The sequence below is a fragment of the Corvus kubaryi genome, unplaced genomic scaffold, assembly GCF_017639235.1.
Source record: "Corvus kubaryi isolate FWS band 111438036 unplaced genomic scaffold, C.kubaryi_AGA036_p1.0 46792, whole genome shotgun sequence".
Classification (NCBI taxonomy): domain Eukaryota; kingdom Metazoa; phylum Chordata; class Aves; order Passeriformes; family Corvidae; genus Corvus; species Corvus kubaryi.
In genome coordinates, this window is record NW_024581304.1 from 1 (window position 1) to 14,159 (window position 14,159).

The 14,159-nt window shown below is 68.7% G+C and overlaps 2 protein-coding genes across 2 annotated transcripts; both read right to left on the reverse strand.

Annotated features, from left to right (window-relative positions):
- Positions 1-6: 6 nt before the first annotated feature.
- LOC121672279 (perilipin-3-like) lies at positions 7-1,426 on the reverse strand (the record flags this gene model as incomplete). Its single annotated transcript, XM_042044878.1, has 3 exons — positions 1,327-1,426; positions 339-400; positions 7-263 (listed from the first exon to the last, which is right to left on the reverse strand). Coding segments are annotated over exons 2-3 (308 nt in total), but the record flags the coding sequence as incomplete, so codon positions are not given.
- Positions 1,427-2,668: 1,242 nt separating this feature from the next.
- Positions 2,669-11,738, reverse strand: LOC121672278 (semaphorin-6B-like). Its single transcript, XM_042044877.1, is given in 18 exon segments — positions 2,669-4,515; positions 4,593-4,651; positions 4,823-4,900; positions 5,128-5,268; positions 5,504-5,698; positions 6,203-6,352; positions 6,457-6,588; positions 7,008-7,225; positions 7,374-7,462; positions 7,552-7,671; positions 7,746-7,836; positions 8,059-8,160; positions 8,494-8,556; positions 8,677-8,737; positions 9,033-9,124; positions 9,126-9,163; positions 9,542-9,690; positions 11,556-11,738. Coding segments are annotated over 18 exon segments (2,841 nt in total). The 5' UTR covers positions 11,645-11,738; the 3' UTR covers positions 2,669-3,541.
- Between the last annotated feature and the right edge of the window lie 2,421 nt (positions 11,739-14,159).

Consider the following 14,159-nt stretch of genomic DNA (forward strand, 5'->3'; position numbering starts at 1 on the left):
AAGAGCTCTGTGAGAGCAGTTTTGGGGTCCCCCAGCCCCCGTGGGGTGCTGTCCCCCCGGCACTCACTCTGGGGCTCCAGCCGGGTGAGGAGGGGCTGGGCCCCGCTCACTGCTGCTGCTGTCAGCGTCTTCACCCCCTTCTCGGCGGCGTCGCAGACGGAGCGCACGTACGGGTGGCTCTCCTTGGTGCAGGCGTAGGCCGAGGCCACGGCCCCGCAGGCAGAGCTCACCAGGGCCAGGTTGGCCACGCGGCTCACCACGCTCTGGGAGGGGGGGGACAGTAAGATGGGGTCCTCAGAGCCACCCGCAACCCCCCTGAACCCTCTGTGCACCCCTACCTGCACCTCCGGCCCGGCCTCTGCCGGCACCGCGGCGTTTTCGGCTGACATGGCAGCGGCGGCTGCAGCAGGGAGAGATTTCGGGGTGCCATGAGTGGGTGAGACCGGTGGGGACCCCCTGGGGGATGAGACCCCCCAGCACCTCCCAGCCCCTGCTCCCTGAGGGCTGGGAGCCACCAACTCAGGAGTGGGAGCGGCTGGTGGGTTCTGAGGGGCTCACGGGGGTGAAAGGGGCTTTAGGATGGGCTTGCCCTTCTCCCCTGCCAGGATGTGCTGGGACTGGGTCCCCTCAACCCCTCTTGGGTCCCCCCAACCCCTCCCAGATCCCCACACCCCCTTTTGGGGCCAGGGAGGGGTTTTTGGGTGATTCAGCCGAAGCCAGACTGGATTTGTCTGTCGCAATCCCGCGCTGGGGACGTGCCGCCCGGCACCGCCGCCTCGGCCGGGGCAGCCCCCGGACCCCCGCAGGGAGCCGAGCCGCGGCAGCCGCCCCTAGCCCCCAGCAGACCCCCTTGGCCCCGCAGCCCCCCTGGCCCCCAGCAGCCCCCCTGGCCCCCAGCAGCCCTCCTGGCCCCCGGCAGCCCCCCCTGGCCCCGCAGCCCCCCCTGGCCCCCGGCAGCCCCTCTGCCCTTTGGGGTCGCCCGTGGCACCCCCGGCCTGGCTCCGTGCTCTGCGGGGGACGAGTTCTGGGGGCATTCGCGGGGGCTTCAGGCAGGTCACTTGGGGGGGACGGGTTCCCTCGGGACCCTGGGTGTGTTCCCTTGAGTTTCTAGGGGTGTCCCTCTGGTGTCCCTGGGGTGTTCCGGGGACCTCGGGACCCCCGACCTCCCCCGGACCCCACGGAGCCCCCCGGGGACCTCCGGACTTCCCCCGGGACCACCTGGAGCCCCCCTGGAGCCCTTCTGGAGCCCTTCTGGAGCCCCTCGGGACGCCCCCGGCCCCATTTCCCACCCTCCCGCTCCCGCCAAGCCCCGGGCACGGTACTCACGGGGGTGGGGGTGGGGTTCTGCCGCGACCCCCGGCCGAGACCGCGACCCCCGAGCCCCGCCCAGCGGGGGACGTGAGGGCGGCGGGAGCCAATCAGCGAAGGGGCGGGGCCGGGTCTCCGCCAATGATGAGAGAGGGGCGGGTCCGGGGGCGTGGCTTGGGGCTCGGGGCGCGATCGTCGCGGGGCTCCGGGGGCAGCGGCGGGGACAGGAACGGCCCGGGGACAGCCCGGGGACAGCCCGGGGACAGGAACGGCCCGGGGACAGGAACGGCCCGGGGACGGCCCGGGGACGGCCCGGGGACAGCCCGGGGACAGGAACGGCCCGGGGACAGAAACGGCCCGGGGACGGCCCGGGGACAGCCCGGGGACAGAAACGGCCCGGGGACAGAAACGGCCCGGGGACAGCCCAGGGACAGCCCGGGGACAGGAACGGCCCGGGGACAGCGACGAGGACTGCGGCGGGGACAGGAACGACGCGGGGACAGCGGCGGGGACAGCCCGGCCCGGGCGGCGGACAGGAACAGCCCGGTCCCCTTGCCACGTGTCCCCGCGCCGAGGAACCGGTGTTCCACCCCCGCTCCAGGTGTCTCCACCCCAGTTATCCCCACCCCAGGTGTCCCCACCCCAGGTGTCCCCTTGCCACGTGTCCCTTTGCCCCACCTCAAGACACTCAGTGGCCGCTGTCCCCACACTCTCCAAGTGTCCCCATCCCAGGTGAACCAATTCCAAGAGACCCGATGGCCGCCAGCCCAGGTGTCTCCACGCCAGATGTACCCACCCCTGGTGTCCCCACGCCAAGGACCCCAATGATTGGCGTCCCCAACCCCAAGGAGCCCAATGCCGGGTGTCCCCACGCCACGTATCGCCGCATCAAGTGTCCCTTTGCCAGAAGTCCCCCCCCCAGCTGTTCCCGTGCCACCAGAGACACTCAGGGCGCCAGGTGTCCCCCAGCCCCTGCAGGTGCTCAGACCAGGGGACAGCAATGCCTGAGGGGGGCAGTGGGGGGTGGGTGACCCCCGTGGGTGGCCTCGTGGGGCACGAGATGGCCGGGAAAGGGGAGGCAGGTGTGGGGTGGCACGGGCAGGGACACAGTGCCGGCGCTGCTTCAACCCAGGGGAATTCGTGGGGAAAGCGGGATAGGGACCCTCGAGGCGTCGGGACGGGGGGCGGGTGCGTGGGGAGGGGCCGAGCACGGGTGGGTGCGGGGGTGTGCGCGCTGGGCTGTGCGTGTGCCCACGGCGGGGGTGTGACCCTGTGGCCCCCCAGCCCTGTGGCCCCCAGCCCTGTGTCCCCCCGGCCGGTCCCGGCTCCCGGGGGTGGTCAAGAAGGTGCCGAGGCGGCGGCGGGGGAGTCGCCTCCGGTAACCGGGTGTTTATTGGGGCCGCGGGGTACAGCCCGCGGGCGGCCGCATGCATGGCCGCTGGGGGGGGGGCTCTCGCCGCCCCCTGCCCTATTTACAGCCTGCCACCCCCTGGGGACCTGCCAGACCCCGGGGACCTGCCACTCCCCCGCGACACGCCACCCCGGGTGGGCGCCGGGCAGGGGTGGCACCGAAAGGGCACCCTTTGCCAGCAGAGAGTGGGTTCGGTGGGGACCCCCCAGCGGTGCCCCCCCACCACGGCTGTGCTTTCCAGGAGGGGGTGCCTGGGGGAAAGATGGGCAACCCCCAGGCTGGCACTGGGAAGGGGTTGACCCCAGACTGGGGGTGGGAGTGTACGCCATCCCCAGATAACGCCACATTCGGGGGGCTCCCAGCCCCCCGCGCCCAAAATGTTCACCAGGTTCCATCACCACAACCAGTGCACCCCTGGCCGGGTGTCCCCAGGGGGCTGGCAGCACCCAAAAGCCCCCCGGGTGCCACTGACGGGCTGGGGGGCACAGCCCGGTGCCCGTGTCCGTGTGTCCATCCTGCTGCCTCCCAGGGATCCCCCTCCCAGGGTGCCGCGGGCCCTGGGTCCAGCCTGGGGAGGGGACACGGTGGACGGCCCCCCCCGGCATATGGGACAAAACAGCCGGAGCGCGGGGCACTGCCCCACGCCAGCCGGGACACCCCCAAACCCTATCCGGGGGCACCCAGGGGGTGCCTGTCTCCCCCTCACCCATGCAGCACCTCACCCCATGCCCGCGGCGCCTGGCCGGCCACCCCTCCCTGTCCCCAGGGAGCCGGGGGCCCCCTTCAGTGTCCTGGCGAGGGGGACGCACACAGGGTGGGACCCTATTTTCCCGAGGGAGTCCGCTCCACGCCGTAGCGCAGGAGGTGGTGCAGGTCCGTCAGCGGCCGCGGGGTTCCCGGTGCCCGCGCTGCCCGGGCTGCGGTCCCGTGCCGCCCGTAGCCGCCCGCCGCCGCCTCGCCGCTGTTGAACGTGTGGTTCCTCTTGAGGTGGGCGCCGGGGCGGCCCGTGCCGTTGTTGGCGTTGAAGTTCAGCTGCTCGGGGTGCCAGGGCGGACCCTCGGTAAAGTCTCCGCCCTCCCCGCTGGGTGCCGAGACCACCCGCCGGCGCTCGGGGCTGGGGTGCGGCGTCCCGCCGAAGTCGCCGTAGGAGCTGCGGGGTGGGCGGCGGGCGCCGGCGGGTGGGTGCTGCCGGGTGCGGGGACCCTCCTGAGGGTCCCGACCCCAATGCCCGTCACCTGAGGAGTCGCTGAGTTCGGCCTCCAGCTCCTGGTCCACCAGGATGGCGTGGCAGGAGAGGGGGATGCCCCGCGGCGGGCGGCCGGAGCCGCCGTGCCCCCGCCCGGCGCCCGCGGGGCCGGAGCCTCCAGGGTCCCGCAAAGCCGCGTTGATGATGTTGTGACTCTGCTCCCAGGTGCAGTTTTGGAGGGCGCCGGGGCAGCGTTTCTGCTGCAGCGGGGTCTGCTCCGGCGTGGGCAGCACCCCCGAGTCCAGGTCGTGTTGGGTGACCTTGCCCAGCTCCTTGGGCCACCCGTTGGGCATGAGCGGGGCCAGCAAGGCGCCGCGCGCCCGCCGCTCGCCCAGGCGGCTGACGCTCACCACCGACTCACTGTGCGCCAGGATCGTCTCCTTGTCCTTGCGCCGCGCCAGCTCCTTGCGGTCCCGGTGCCCGATGAACCAGCACACGCTGAAGCCGGAGATGACGGCGCCGATGACGAAGGCGGCGACGGAGGAGATCACCAGGAGGTTCACCGACACCAGCCCGTCCGGCTCGTCCACGAAGCTCTCCGTCACCAGCCCTGGGGTTGGGGACACGTCAGGGGACCTGCGGCTGCCACTGCAGCATCCCCGAGCCCGGTCCCGGCCCCGCACTCACCCTCGCACTCGCCCAGGTGGGATGTGCTGCCGCCGGCGATGTCCTGCTCGAAGGCCACCCTGGGGGTGCAAAGGGGGGGTCAGTGGGTCCCTAATGGCCTGGCAGGGTCTCCCAGCTCCCTTCAGCGAGCAATGAGTTTGTTGGGGCTCAGCAACTGGGGGCTACAGGAGCCGGTGCTCTCTGGGGACCCCACTGTTCCTGCCAGTGTCCCCCAGGCCTGGCAGCGTTACCTGGGACTGGGCTCCAGGAAGACGCAGGAGCCCTCGGTTGTCCAGCCGCAGTAGGGATCCCGGCTCCCCAGGCAGTTCCTGGCAGGGGGCAGAGATGTCGGGGTCAGCTCTGATGGGGGGACACAACACCCCGACCCCCATGGCACCGTGTTGTGCCTCAGTTTCCCCAGCCATGCTCCCAGCCGTGCTGAGCCCTGTCCAGCCGGATCCCAGCACAGGGTGAATTCCTGGGACGTGAGGTTATGCAGACCCCCCACTCCTTGCACAGCCCCCACCAGCGAGCCCTGCCCACCCCAGGCACTCACTTCATGCAGCCCGAGTGCTGCTGGCAGCGAGCCACGGGCACCCTGGCCACGCACGGGGGGAAGGCCAGCAGCAGGGACCCCGCTGCCTTGTCCAGCTCCAGCCCCAGGAGCCGTCGCTCGTCCTCCGTGTCCCGGCCACACCTGGGGACAGGGCAGAGCTCAGCATAGCCTCAGCCCTGGTCCACAGGGCCCTCCACAGAGCCTGTCCTAGTCCAGAGGAGATTTTCTCATCCATTCCCTCCACCCTTGCATCCCCCTGACCCATCCTCTCCATCCATCCATCCATCCATCCATCCATCCATCCATCCATCCGTCTGAGCAGCCCACCCACGCCTTTTATCACCCCCTCTCCCCCCTCTGGCACCCTGGAACTCACCTCCCAGGCTGGTAGGTCTCAAACTCCTCCAGGAAGACGCTCTGGCTGCCAGGGGCGGTGGGCACGGGGCTGCTGGTGGCATTGGGCAGGATGAGGAACTTGAGTATGGTGCCGGTGCTGGAGCCCAGGAACACCACGGTGTGGTTGCCCCACGGCCCCGCTGCGTTGTCCACCACGATCTTGCGGAGCTGGTACCTGAGTGGGGGAAGGGAGAAGCGTTGGGGTGTGGGAGAGTCCCGGTGTCCCCAGGGAGGGGGGAACTGGGGCAGGGTGAGGGGACCCAGCCCCACAACCCCATCTCCATGTCCTCATCCCCAGCCCTACGTCCCCAGGTCCAGCCCCACAACCCTGTCCCCATCCCCACCCCCCATCCCCATGTCCCCATTCCCATTCCGTGTCCCTGTCCCCGTCCCTGCTCACGCCCCAGCTGCCCTGCCGGCAGGAGGCTGAGGCCCGAGAGTGCCGCTTGATTAATTCCCCATCAAGCAGCAATTAAGGCAGATTTAATTAGGACGAGACAATCCTGACTGCAAAGTGTATGAGATTTATCAGCTCTCCCAGTGCTCCCAGTGCTCCCAGTGCTGGCACAAGCATGGAAAGGCAGCACGGGAGGCTCTGGCCAGCACCTCCAGCCCCTCCCAGCCCCTCCCAGCCCTCCCAGTGCCCCCCAGTGCCCCCTCAGCCCCCCCGGGCACCCACCGGGTCATGGTGCGGAGGATCCAGGGGGCGTTGCCCAGGGCCGGCACCGCCTCGTCCATCAGCGGGTGCGTCTTGACGAAGTTGAGGATCTCGTCGGGGAAGGCGCTGGAGGAGTTGTAGCGCATCCCCGGGGACGCGCAGCACCCGGGCCTGCAGCCAGGGCACGGCTCAGTGGCGCTGTCCCCAGCCTGTCCCCAGCCGTGCTGGTACTGGCCGTGGTTATCATCACCCCTGTCCCCACCCCTGCCCCTCACCGTGGCTTTGGCACCATGTCCTCGGGCACAGGTGTCCAGATGGACTCGGGTGACTTCTGCTCCCTGAACCGTCCCTCGAAGACCGCGGCCACTTGGGCCATGTCGAAGGCGCAGACGGCGGAGCCGGGAATGCTGTGGGGACACGGCTGTGGGGTGAACGCAGGGAGGCCCCAGGGAGTGCGAGGGGCCCAGCAGATCCCAAAAGGAAACAAGTCCAGATCCTGTACAGGACCCAGCCAGACCCATCCCACCACTCATCCCAGATCCCGCTCTGGATCCAGCCTGGATTCCACCCAGATCCCAGCTGGCATCCAGCTCAGATCCCACTGAGGAACCAGCCCAGATCATCCCTGATTGCTCACATCCCAGCTGGTCCCCAGCCCCACATCCCCATTCCCAACCCCGTGTCCCTGCTCCCAGCCCCACACGCCTGTCTCCAGCCCCATATCCTCATCCCCAGCCTAACCCCCACATCCCCCATGGGCACTGAGGCACATTTTGGGACCCCATCCCAGCCCCGAGGGTCTGGGCAGGGCACAAGAGGCTCTGACCTGTTGGCAGGCGTGGAGAACACGGCCAGGACCACGGGGCGCCCGTCCAGCTCCAGGATGTCGGTCACGGCTTGGATGACATTGAAGTAGAAGTGGGAATCGCCCGGCACGGAGCAGTTGAGCCGGGCCTTGAGGAAGGATGTCCACTGCTTCTCCAGCACCCGCTGCGAGCCCCCCATGTCGTTCTTGCACACCCGGGCCACCCGTGACACCACCACCTGCGGGGAGGACACCCGTCACCACCCTACCCCAGTGGCCGTCCCTGTGTCCCTGTCCCCACCCCGGGTGTCCCTGTGGGCATCACAGAATGGTTTGGGTTGGAAGGGAGCTTAAGGATCATCCACTTCCCGGTGGGAGGTGTCCCACCTTCTCCAGGTAGTTGAACTCCATGGCGATCTCCCGGAAGAAGAAGTAGACGTGGCTCCTCCATTCCACGGCGTGCACGAAGTAGGGCTCTGTGGGGACAGCGGGGTCAGGGATGGCCCAGGGTGGGGCCACAGGGGACGTGTGCCATGTCCTGGCACGGCCCAGGGTGGGGACACACCTTTGAACCACTTGGAGTCATGTTTGACGGTGCGCAGGGTCGGGCTGTCCCCCAGGCTGCGGTAGATGACGGCGTCGATGGCCAGGAAATCTGTCACCGTGGCGGTGAAGAGCATCCCCCCTGCGTGGGACAGGGGTGTCAGCGGGGCTGGGGGATGCGGTGCCTGCAGTGACACCGGCAGTGCCACCACTGACCTGTGAACAGGGCCACGTTGGCGTGCTTGGGGTCATAGGGACACCGGGCCATGCCGCTGATGTTGTCCCCGACGGGCTCCAGCGTGTCCATCTAGAGCGGGTGAGAGGGGGGCGTGAGGACACACCCGGGACTGGGGGGGACCCGGGGGTCCCCATCCTGGGGGGGGCTCAGGGTTGAAGGTGTTGATGCTGCAGACCCTTCCCATGGGTGCCCCCTCCTGTCTTCACCCCAAAACCCCTTCCCATTGGTGTCCCCTCCTTCCTTGGCCCCAAGCCCCCCTCCCAAATGGGGACCCCTGCCGGGGGAGCTCACGCTGTAGTTGGCGCAGACGGGGTTGAAGGCGTTGGTGCCACAGACGAAGAGGAGGCTCTCGTTCCGCACCAGCAGCACCTTGACGAAATTTCGGCACTCTGCCTGCGCCGGGAGAGGGGACCGTCACCTCAGCACCCCAAAACCCCCCTCACCTCATCCCACCCCACCCAGGCCCCATCACTGTGAGGGGATGGCCTGGGAGGGCTGTTCTCACCCCAGAACTGCATTTATGGGAGCTGGGAATGGGATTTCTGGCCCCCAAATAATTAATTACAAACCCAATTAGCCAAGCAGCCAATAAATCAGAGATACAACCGCTTCCAGGGAGTGGGGGGTGACACTGGGGACGGGACAGGGTGGCCTTGTTGGGGTGACAGAGGGTGCTCAGTCCCCACCCGGGGGTCCCCATGGGGCGCGGGCCCCTCCAGCCTGTACCTCGTGCTTGCCCTTCATCCGGCAGATGCTGATGTCGTGCTGGTTCGAGCGCCACGTCAGCTTCTGGAGGGGGGAAACCAGTGTGGGGACAGGGAGTAGACAACAGCACCCCCTGAGACTCCCCTGAGACCTCCCCAGATGTCCCTGACACCCCCGAAAGCCCCCGAGACCCCCAGCACTTACCCGGTGGTAGCGCATCTCAGCGGCCCCGCTGGGCTCCAGGCTGACCCGATAGACGTTGTCCCTGGGGAGGGGGACACGGGTGTCACCACCTCCCAGCTGGGATGTGGCCCCCCAGCAAGGCATGTTGGGGGTGCAGGACCCACCCCCACCCCCCCCCGGGAAGGCTTGGGGATCTGGGCTGGACAATGAACATCACCGGGGCAACGAAAGTGACAATGAACCCCCCCCAAATACCCCGTGGCAGAGCTTGGAGTGCCCCGAGCAGGTAGTGGGGTTCTCCCCAGGAAAGAGCGGTGGGATGGCTGTGGGGTGCCCATCCCGGTGGAGGGGAAGCTTTGGGGTGCCGGGGTTCAGACCTTTCCCCGATGAAGAGGGTCCGGTTGACCTTGAGGATGCGCTGGATGTTGAGGCGCTGGGTGCCCCCTCCCTCGGGGCCCCCCCGGGCGGGCGGTGCCGTGGCCCACGAACACCGGGTAGTGCTTCACATCTGGGGGGACACGGGGGTCACACGGGGCCGGGCACCCCCCGCACAGCCCAGGTGACCCCCCACACCCAGCCTGCCCAGGGAGGCACCTCCCTCCTGCCTTCAGCCCGAAATCCTCTCCCATGGGTGTCCCCCGCCTGCCTTCACCCCTAATCACCCTAAAACCCCTAAACCCCTTCCATAGGTACCCCCCAAAGTAACCCAAACCCCAGCCCTGCCCACGGGCGGTCCCATCGTATCTTCATTCCAAAATCCTCCCACGGGTGTCCCCTCCTGCCTTCACCCCATATCCCCCCAAGCCCCTGTCCATGCCAAGCCGTGCCTCCCCCCCGTGCCCCCGTGCAGCACCCCGACCCCCCAGCCCCGGGGGGGGGCACTCACAGTCCGGGGGGGCCACGGCGATGGGGCCGGGCTCCTCGGGGAAGGTGCCCCTCGCCGTCCTCTCGGCCGCCAGCAGCAGCAGCAGCACCAGGGGCACGCGGGGTGGGGGTCCCATGGTGGCCCCCGCCCTGGGTGGGCACCCACCGCACCTGCGGGCACGGGCAGAGCTGGGAGGGGTGGCACTCACCTGGGTGCCGGGGTCCCCCCCCGGGGCACCCCAAACCCTCAGGGGTCTCTGGGGCTCTCTGGGCGTTGGTGCCGGGGGCGAGGGGCCACCACAGGGGGTGGCTGAGGGGATCTTGGGGTGTGACTGGACCCCAGCTGGGGCCGTACTGGTTTGTCACCAGCAGCACGTGGGGAAGCCATTGCTGGTGACATGGCAGGGCTGGGGACTTGGGGACAGGAGGATGAGGACACATGGACAGAGGGACAGGGGGACATGGGGACAAGAGGGAAGCCGGACTGGCTCTTCCCCCTCCCAAAATGCCACCGGGATGTCTTGGAAAATCGCCGGGGACACATCACAGTGTCACAGCACTTCCCATCCAGACAGCCCCAGTGCCACCGCCACTGTCCCCCCATCGCGCTGGGCCGCCATCCCCACCCTGTCCCCCGTCCCCGAGGGGCTGAGGCCGGGCTGGGTAATTAGCAACCGGGCAGGGAATTAATTGATCATTAATTCCATGGGAGCAGGGAGCGGGGGCGATCGAAGCGGCGCCCTCCTCCCCCCCGGGGACCGAGGACGGGTGACATTGTGGGGGGCTGGGGGTCAGGGAGCCTGGACGGTGCCAGCGCGGGGACTCGTCCCCAGCCCCTCTGTGGTGACACCGGCCCCGAGTGAGACCCGGCACTGTCCCCAGCCCGGTCCCCTCTGCGGTGCCACAGGCCCCGGGGCAGGAGGTGACCCCAGTAGGACCTGACCCTGGTGTCACAGCCCCTGGGGACAACTGACCCCATCCCCAGGGTGTCACAACCCCTGGGACACCCAACCATGTCCCTGCAATCTCAGGGACATCCAAACCTGTCCCCACAGTGCCACAGCTCCCAGTGACACCCAGCTTTGTCCCCATGGTGTCCCCAACAAGCAGGAAATGAGCTGTTTCTGTCCGGTTTGTCACACAGCAGCACCCGAAAGCCACCAAATTTAACGTTCCCAAGCGCCGGAGGGAGGAAGGGAGGACCCCAAAAAGCCACCCCAGGGAAGGGCTCAGTGTCTATCGGCCACCTGAGAATCCACCCGCGCGGGGGGAGTTTGGGGGCCGGGGGCGCCTCGGGCGCCTGAAACCCCGAGCGGGGGGTCCGGTGTCACCGTCACCAGCCTGTGTGGTGACAGCGAGCGGGCGCAGGGTAACCGGAGCCTGCGGCGCCATAAATGCCAGCGATTGTGCGGGAAAAGAAAAGGCAGCGGGAAGAGGAGGGCACGGGGAGGAGGGGGCACGGCGGGGAGGGGGACACGGCAGCAGCGGGGTGACAAACAGGGACCCATTCACGGCGGTGGAGGAGCAGAGGGGACGGTCACTGTGCATGTCCCCAGCGTGGCTGGGGGGAAACTGAGGCAGCGGGTGGGGACAGGGGGATGTGCCGGGAACGAGGGGAGTCTCCACTTGGATATCTCCGACACGGAGCGGGTGAACAGCCCCGGGCATGTCCGTTGTCGCTGTCCCTGCTCCGTGCCTCAGTTTCCCCATCCCCCAGCACGCTCAGCCCTCCCCCCGCATGCACAAAGCTTTGGGGGGCGGGGGGAGCTGCTGGACTTCCCACTTCCCCCCCCCCCCAATATCCCCCCCCCCCGCGGCAGGGGGGGAGGGGCAGGAAGGGGGGGCAGCCCCCCAGAGTTCCTCCTCTCGCTGCAATTCCCGGGAGCTCCGATCGCAGGGAGACCTCCCTGATCCCACAGAGCGGGTGTCCCTGCTGGGGGGGGGTCACTCTGCCCCCCTTCCCTTCCCGTCCCTTCCCGGGGCTGGGAGTCCTTCCCCGCGGCATCTGCCCCCCGCCCGCGCCTCGCTCTGCCCACCTGAGCTGCTCCGGCCGCCTCCGCCGCTGCTCCTGTGTCACCGCTGTCCCTTCCGCTCGCAGGGGGGGTCCCGGCCGCGCGGGTCCCATAGCTGGGGGGGGGGCCCCCCCCCCCGGGGGGTCCCCCCCGTTCCAGGACGCCCCGGCGGCGCTGGGGGCTCCGGCGTCCCGAGAGCGGCTCAGCTGTCACCTCACCCCCCCCGCGACCCCCAGGGGAGGGGGGCCCGTGCCCCCCGCCCGCGCCAGGTGGGAAGGTAGGGTTGATGTCACCGTAACCGGAGCCACCAACCCCCCCCTCACCCCGGCAGCTGTCACCGCAGCCGGGGACCCGGGGGGGGGGGGCACCCATGGGACCCCTCGAGCGGCACCGCGGCGTCCCCACGGGAAAGCACCCGCATGAACCTACCGGTGGGACCCCCTGGACACACAGCGGGGACAGGGGGACAGCGGGGTCCCCCCCAGCCTCATCGGGTCCCCCATCCTCATAAACCCGTTCGAAAGACAATGGGAAAGAGGGGGGCACCGGGAGAGGCGGGGACACACCGGGAATGGGGGTGACACCAAGAAGGGAGGGAGACCAGGAAAGGGGGACACACACCGGGAAATAGGGGGGGCAGTGGGAAAGGGGGGACACTGGGAGGGGGGACACGCTGAGGAATGGGGGGGACACTGGGAAAGGCAGAGGACACCAACAATGAAATCCCTTAAAATACAACATTTTGGGAATACCCTCCCTGGTATTATCTCAATATCCACATCCCATTCCATCGGTCTAGTGCCGGATTTTGGGGTCATTTCCTTCAGAAGGCGCCCAACGCCAATAAACAATCAGTAATTAGATATGCTAAGGAGGCCTTTACACACCATGCACACCCCCCAGCCCCCCAAAATGTGGCCCCCGGTGCCCAGAGCATCCCTTGCTCGGTGGGGTCACACAGTGCCACCCCCATTGCCAACAGAGGGGTTTGGGGGTCACCAGCAGTGCCCCCCCACTGCCATGGGGACCCCCCCAATCCCAGCTGCTGCTGCCGCCGGGGCTGGGGAGCTGAGCCCCCCCCGGGTTTCCGTTCCGGGGCCGGTTCAGATGGCAGAGCCAGGAAGCAGCTGTCCCCACGGCGGGGACGGAGCAAATGTCACCCCGGCCACCTGGCACCGCGCGCTGGCCTTGTCCCTGTCCTGTCTCCTGCCGTGGGTCCCCCCTTTCCAAGCGGCACCTCCCGAGGGGCCGCAGGCAGCACCCCCAGAGCTGCGGAGGTGCCAAGAGGACGGGGGAACACCAGCACCGGCGGGGTCCCCGTGTGGGTGACAGGGACTGGGGGGTCACCGGCGTGGCGGGGGGGGGACACAGCACCCACCCTTTACCTTGGCGCTTCCACGGCCCCGCCGGCAGCTCAAATGTCCCCCCGGGCCTCCCGCTCCGGTTACCGGCTCCGCTTACAGCTGCCGTTTATAGCCCCGATCCCTGTCCCTTGTCCCTTGTCCCTTGTCCCCTCCCCATCGCCCACCGCCCCCCGGGTGGGGACACAGGCGTCCGAACCCCCCAGGACACCGCGAGCGACCAAGGGCGTCCGACCCCCGACACGGGCACCGGGGATGGTGGGCACCCCGCGGTCACCTTGGGTGGCTTTGTCACCCGCCGTGGGTGCCCAGGGTTGGCCCCAGTTGCTGGGTGCCCCTCGATACCCCCCGGGTGACACCCATGGGTGCCCCGGCACGTCCCTTCCAGCACGCCGGCGGTGCTGGTGGCCGGCCAGAGCCGCATGGTGATTTGCATATTAAATACAGGCTCATCTGCATATTAAGGACGGTTTCCTAGCGAGGACGATCACGCGTCACGCCGAAATAAACCCGGGGGGGGGGGGGACAGAGGGGGTCGCAGACGGAGCTCCGCGTCCCCCCAATTCACAGCCCTCGTCCCCTGTCCCCAGAGATGTGGCTGCCCTGTACCCCCAAATTCACAACCCTTGTCCCCTGTTGTCCCCCAGTTCGCAGCCTTTGCCCCCTTGTCCCCCGGGACAGGATCCTCCCGTCCTGCCGGTCTCCCCAAGCCACTCGTCCCTATTGACACACACCCCCCATGTCCCTCCTGTCCCCCCAAAGACTGTCATCCCCCCTTGTCCCCAAAGGGGCACATCCCTGCCCCTCCTGTCCCTCCAGAACAGCCATTCCCCTCGTCCCCCTTGTCCCCAAAAGCACTCACCCCCCTCGTCCTGTGCCACCCCAGGGGCTCTGTGCCCTGGCGGGGTCCCCTCGATCTCACCCTGTCACCCTTCTTCGGCGCCCGCATGGCCCCAGGGCTGTGGCAGGAGCGGATCCGGCTGCTCCAAGTCACCGCCTCTGGCCTCGTGCCTCAGTTTCCCTTCGGCGTGGGAAGGGGGAAGCCCCTGTTCCTGCCCCGAGCGTGGGCACCGCCCTGGGAACCCGCACCCAAAGCCCTGCCAGTCCCAGTGTCCGTCCCCAGGGATCCTTGTCCCCAGAGATTCCTGTCACCATGGTGCCCCATCCTTACGGAGCCCATGTCCCCAGGGTGTCCCACTCCCAAGGAGCCCCTTCCCCAGAGTGTCCCCTTCCCCGCGGATCCCTGTCCCCATGGGATCCCTGTCCC